Raw genomic sequence first — 6,000 nt, forward strand, 5'->3', positions numbered from 1 at the left:
GTTCACCCAAATTTTACAAACCCTCATAGACCTGCACTTTTAATCACAGGAATTTAGACACACTGATTAGTACAGTCACACTTGTTAAATTTAAATATTAGTTTTGATAAAGAAGCAGCATTAACACACAAACTAGACTTGGCAAGTCAAAGTTTAAATCATCTTTCTGTGATTTCCTCATGGCACCTGTTCAAAGAATGGATTTGAAACTTAAAGGATTTGTAAATGTAAAACTCCTTTTTTTAAAAATATTGGGCTGCAAATTCAATCTTCAACCCATCCATATTACTTGCTTTTTACAGGCATTCTAGCAAAATTAATTTCTGTATACGTCAGTGGTGTTTTTTCACCCTTTGACAAGAATTGCCTCTATATTGGTAGATTTGTGCTGCTTTATCAGGGACAGAGAGCAAAAAACAGCCCTGAATTCCAAATTTTGAGTTTTCCCAAGTGACATCCATCAGCCTCATCCTTTCAGGAGCACCGTAGCAGAGAGCAAACAACTGATGCACTGCGGAGCTCTGCCCGGATTTCTGGCRTGAAACTGCAGAAAACCACACAACTTCAAATCTGTATTCTGGAGGAGTCTGGGTGTTACAAACGCAGGGATGTGAGAAAAAGGTTGTTTTACTCTGTGTAACAACCATGGCAGAATTAACCATCCTCCTCCTGGGCGTGTGGTTTGATACCTGCAGTGGTTTTATTAAATACAGAGTATTTTTATAATTCTGTGCATGTTTAATCTTGGGAGTCAGCAAAAAAAGTTATAAAATTTGGCTTTAAAATATAATATTTTAATAGGATTCTTTTATAACTGACATGGCTGTTTTTTTTTACTATGACTCTTCCATTTTGCTTTATAAATATATTTCCACACCCACACTGAAATACATTTGGTAGCAGTTTCAATGCAGTAAATGAAGCAGGACTGGAAAAAAAAGGGAGAGATTTTTGTGCTCAGTTATTTCATATTAAATTAAGTTTGTGAGAGCTTAAAAACTTTGTTTGGCTTAAAGTCTTCACTCATGGCAGGGACTTAACTTTCTCCACAGAGCATCAACGCAATGCTTGTGAGAGCTGGTATCAGTAAATCCATAAATATTCTGGAAATGTGAGCATTTTATCTTCAAGTCTTGTTTGTATGTGGTGGAAKAGAGGCTTTTATGCAGGGGAATTTTAGGGAGCTCTTGTGGGTTGTGGGGATGAGTTTGAACAGCAGTGGGGATTTGCAAGGGTGATGTGAAGGGAGGTGAGAAAAAGTCACTTTGTCCTGTGACAATTTTTTCTTTGCACCATCAATTTTTTCCATGGGTAATACACATGAAATATGATCTGTTAATTATGCAGAGAGTTTAAGAAGAATTTTTATAAAGGAGATGAGGCAGATTTCTGCACAGTTAATGAACATAGCTGTGACCAACAGGTTTGCCAGATCCCCTGGGACAAGCAGGAGGAGACACTGGAGCTCAGGAGGCCTCGGGTCAGAGTGAATCCCTCTGCCAGACTCAGTCCTTGCTCCAGTGGCTCCCAATTCCCATCCTGTGCTCCAAGGGCCGTTTCTCATGGGTGTTCTGCCAAGTGATGCAAACTCCTGGGCAAGTGGCCAAGGGCGTCCATCCTTGTCATGGCATCGGGGAGGTAGAGTCTGCCTGGCCCTGGAACAGGGAGAAAAACCTGCACAAAGGATGAAGTAGCCAAAGTGCTCTTGGGAAAATTGGTTAGAGACGTATCTTTGTGCTTCAATGCCTTTCAAATGCCTTTTTTGTTGTGTTTTCACTTGTCCCAGTGGCCGAGGTCCGGTCATAACAAAGCTCCAACTCACAGCCGAGCTGCCCACGGCAGCCGTGCCCGCTCCAGCCGTAGGTGGTTCCCTTCTTTGGCGTCGGGCACAGGAGGAATATTTTCCTCCCACATTATGAGATCTGTTGAGAACRGACAAAAGGCAGCACGGAGAGTCTTGTGGACAGTCTGGTTTGTATTCCTGGCAGWGCAGTTAAGCCGGTCTTAGCAAGGAAGTCTTAGAAAATCCGGAGTGCAGATAACAGCAATAAAACGAAAACCCAGGCACCTGGCAGCTCTTAGGTCCTTTGAGGTGGAGGGGAGGGCGTGTTTCTTCTCCCTACTTGAGGTTTGGCTCATTTGACCAAGCTAATGCTTTTACCTTCTTATTAACTTAATTAATTAATCGTAATGAGTGGAATATTTGTGTAAGTGAAGTGGCTTTGGCTGGACCCCGAAGCGTGGAGCTCTTTGTGGACGTGTCCTTCAGGCTTTTCACTCCTCTGATGACAACAGCCTTGTTGGGTGGGCATAGTCTGAGGTTTATTTATAATTTATTATTAATTAGGTGTTTAACACAACAGTCATGTACAGGCTTGGAAGCTGCAGCAGAAATTGTGTCTTGAGTTTGCTTTTTGCCCTGGCTCCCTCTGTGGACGAGGTCTGACAGGTTTATCTGCTGACACATCCCSATGTCCCTCTTCCTCTGGGTTTCCCAAATCCATCTGACAGGCAGAAAGCTCAAGTTTTATGAGAACCAGTACCTACACAAAGGAGGAAGTTCCACATTTCTCCTCCCATYGAGGGCAGGAAGCGTAGTCTGAGCAGGGAGGTGATGGTTGCATTCCCTTCTGGACCAACACACACCTGGCCAGGGGCCCTCTGCCTCCCCTTGCCTGGCTGGTGTGGGGCAGTGGGATTGGTTGTGGAGAGAGGAGGGTGCAAAGCAAGCAGGGAGTTCACAGCAGTGTTTGCCTTGCTCTGCCAGCACAGGAAACCTTGGGGCACCCACATCTTGATGAGCATCYCAAGTGGTTGTTGTAGATTAGAGACCAAACAGGCTTGGGCTCTTCAGTTTGGGGAAAAGCCTGGGGCGGGGCATGGATGAGGTTCACAAAGTCATCAAAGTCATGAAAAAATGGCAATTTAAAACTTAAACTCACCAAATCCTGCAATTTCTATTATGGGCTGTGGGTTTAGTAAAATGTTGTGATCTTGCAGAAGCTGGCCTGAGAGGGTGTAGTGATCATAGTGCTAGTGGGTTCCAAGGAAATGGGATGGCCCCTCTTTATGCCTCTTTTGCCCATGAACTAAAGAAGCCTCTCCATATYCCTCATCCCAAACTGGCAGGAGCTGGGAAAAGGCACCGGAGCACAGTAGAGCTGTGTGGACACGGTCAGGTGTCACAAGGGAAGATCACATGGGACAGCAGTGAGGGCTCAGTGTTAGTCAGGGCTTTGGGCTCCCTTTTTCAAGCAGCAGGGTTAATTTTGCATTAATTCCCTKCTTTGGGTGAGGCAGCAGTGACTCTGTGCTCCCAAACATCCATCCATCGTCTGATCCATCTCACAAACCATTTGTGATCCTTTATCTGTGATGCGGTTTTCATTTGCTTGGACACTGCACTCCCCTTGAGCTGTGCTCCTGTGGGTTGTGTTCACGGTCCCAGCCTTTTTTTCCCAAGCCTGTCCACATTTTCCCCTCTGAAGATCAATACTCTGAAGATCAATCCAATAGAATCATTTGAAGCAGGGCTCAGGTGTCTTCAGAGAGAGACATTTATTGGGTGAATAATAAAAAACTCACCTCTCAAAGGGCTTTTTTCCTAGAACACACCCTTGTCCAGATATCTAAAGTTCCATGCTGTCTCTGATTGGGGGAAGTCTTCCAGGTGGCACAGTATCAACAATTCCAGTGAAATTCCTGCTATTAAGTATATTTAATTCTGCCTGTATGCTTTTGATTATGTACTGTGTACAAATAATCCACTTCATATGATTTTATTGTAATCCTCACTCTTACTTTTCTTTCAGACTTTATCCATTGGTGTACTTGATATTTTTGGGTTTGAAGACTATGAAAACAATAGTTTTGAACAATTCTGCATTAACTTTGCCAATGAGCGCTTGCAGCACTACTTTAACCAACACATCTTTAAACTGGAACAGGTAAGTCTGGAAATGTTTACTTTCTGATGCCAATGAGTGTTGACTTTGTGGCCCTGATAAAGTTCCTAAATTGTCCCTTTTATTCTGTTTTGTTAAGGAGTGTACACTGAATTATTCAAATTTAACTTCTAATTGAGTGTATGACGAGTTGCCACCTGTGGAGTAAAATCCAGCCAGACATTTACTGATTTAAAATAAACATTCTAGAYTCCTAAAACGTCATTAATAACTTAACCATTGCTCTATTGTGTCCTTGATATGTGCTCAGAAGGCTCATCCATAAGCAATTCCTTCCTTGCCTTGCTTGCCCTTGCTGCTGTGCCATTTAATGTCACATTGAAGTTCTTTTCGGTGTCTAGTGAAAAAGCCACCCCAATATTCCAGTGCTTTCTTGCTCTCCACTGTTGATTTGTAGCAGAGGGAGGGGAAATGTCACTCTCACRTGTTCTCCAAGGTCAGACTTGAGAGCATTACAACCTTCAGTAGCCCTGGCAGATTAGGAAAGGCTGAACTTTCAGCTTTGCTTTGTGTTTGTTAAGACAGGGTGTTKCTTTCCAGCCTCAAATTAATGCACTTGAGAGAGATAACAGAAATCCAGGCTGCAATCCACCAGGTAACATGCACAAAATGGTTTAGATTGATGGTGGGAGGTCTTCCATTTGTTATCCAGCAACAAGTAGAATGAGAAAACTGAAAGGATGTGTTGTCTCATGGAGGAAGGATGTTAGAGGTTTCAAAATGCCCTTTTTTGACATTCCAGTCTGCATGTCCTCCCTTCAGGTGAAATCCTTCTTGGGGGAGGCCAAGGGATACCCTCCCTATCATCATTACAGAATTAACCCAGCCCTTCCCACAAACCATGATAGTTTCATTTAGGGTCTTTCCAGTGGTAACAGAGATTGGAAAATTCAGGAGAAGTTGCCTTGTATATGAGGATGTTCAAAAACAAGTAATATATCCCTGAGTGGGTCACTTGAGGGATGTTTGCTTGTGAGTTCATGGTTTCCGTTAAAGCTCTTTGGTTTTGGTCAATAAGGTGAAGCAGAGCTGCTCAAACCCATTTAATTTCAGTTTTTTAAGTGCCCTTGGTATGCAGGTAGACCCTGTTCAACAGATGCTCCAAGAATGGGAAAACCTTTCTATTTCTAGGGACAGGTTTCTTTTCCCGTTATCCACCATAAAAATGCAAACTTTGATACTATTGCTGAGCCAAACCAGCTGGATTTTTTTTCTAGACATTATCATACACTTCCTAGAGGAGACTCAGGGAGGGAGGACCCTTCCTGAAAGCTGGAGACAGATGATTCCTCAGTGAGGTAGGGTTTGGGCAGCGTCCTGCAAGATGTKTCATCCATGAGGGAATTCCTATTATTGGGCTGGGATTTCTTAGCAGGTCAGTGCTCTCCCCAAGCCTGGGGGATACAGARAGGTCCTGAGTGCAGTGATCCATAAATCTTCCTGGAGCAGCTTCAGAGCTAATTAACTTTCTGCTGGAAATCCATCAAGCACATGAAGTCACTGGAGTCAGTGTTTGCTGCGTGGATGCGAGGAGCAGTGGTGGAGCCATCAAACTGCAAAGGGCCCGTTCCAGATCTCAGTGCCAGAGCACGTCATCCTCCAGGATCCTGGCTGGAGCRCTGCGAGCTCTGCCGCTGGAAAATCCAGCATCTCAGCATAGCTGGGGTCTAGAAATACAAATAAGCTGTGCAGCTGCACGAGCGCCGCTTCTTGGGTGAGTGAACGGGGTGGTTTAACCGTTTACTCTCCCTGGAATTCTGGCTGTGTGTGGAGGAGTGGATTGGATGGAAAGAAAACTCGGGGATGCACGTTCAGATCTTGGGTCTTCAGAATTTCCTTCCTTCCTCACTGGCCCAAAGATCACCGGGCTATTTAGTGATAGTCTACAAATCTACACAAGTCTACAAATCACAAGTCTACAAATGAAGAGCAGGGGGTTAATATTGTGTTTCTAGACAGCAAAGTAGTTCTGTTGCTTCAAAATGTGAATTCATCTGAGGTATTTGTGGCTTTTTAAGGGTTTCTTTGATTCTTA

At 43.8% G+C, this 6,000-nt stretch overlaps 1 protein-coding gene across 10 annotated transcripts in view; it reads left to right on the plus strand.

The window, feature by feature from the left end:
* MYO9A (myosin IXA) overlaps positions 1-6,000 on the plus strand; it is a 169,982-nt gene that overhangs the window by 106,662 nt on the left and 57,320 nt on the right. For all 10 annotated transcript variants that reach the window (XM_057378746.1, XM_057378748.1, XM_057378747.1 and 7 more), the window contains one exon: positions 3,813-3,947. In XM_057378746.1, the coding sequence (XP_057234729.1) occupies positions 3,813-3,947 (135 nt within the window). The remainder of the gene's footprint in view (positions 1-3,812; positions 3,948-6,000) is intronic.

Source organism: Malurus melanocephalus, unplaced genomic scaffold, assembly GCF_030028575.1.
Source record: "Malurus melanocephalus ecotype Western Australia unplaced genomic scaffold, MMel_1.1 scaffold_372, whole genome shotgun sequence".
NCBI classification, from domain to species: domain Eukaryota; kingdom Metazoa; phylum Chordata; class Aves; order Passeriformes; family Maluridae; genus Malurus; species Malurus melanocephalus.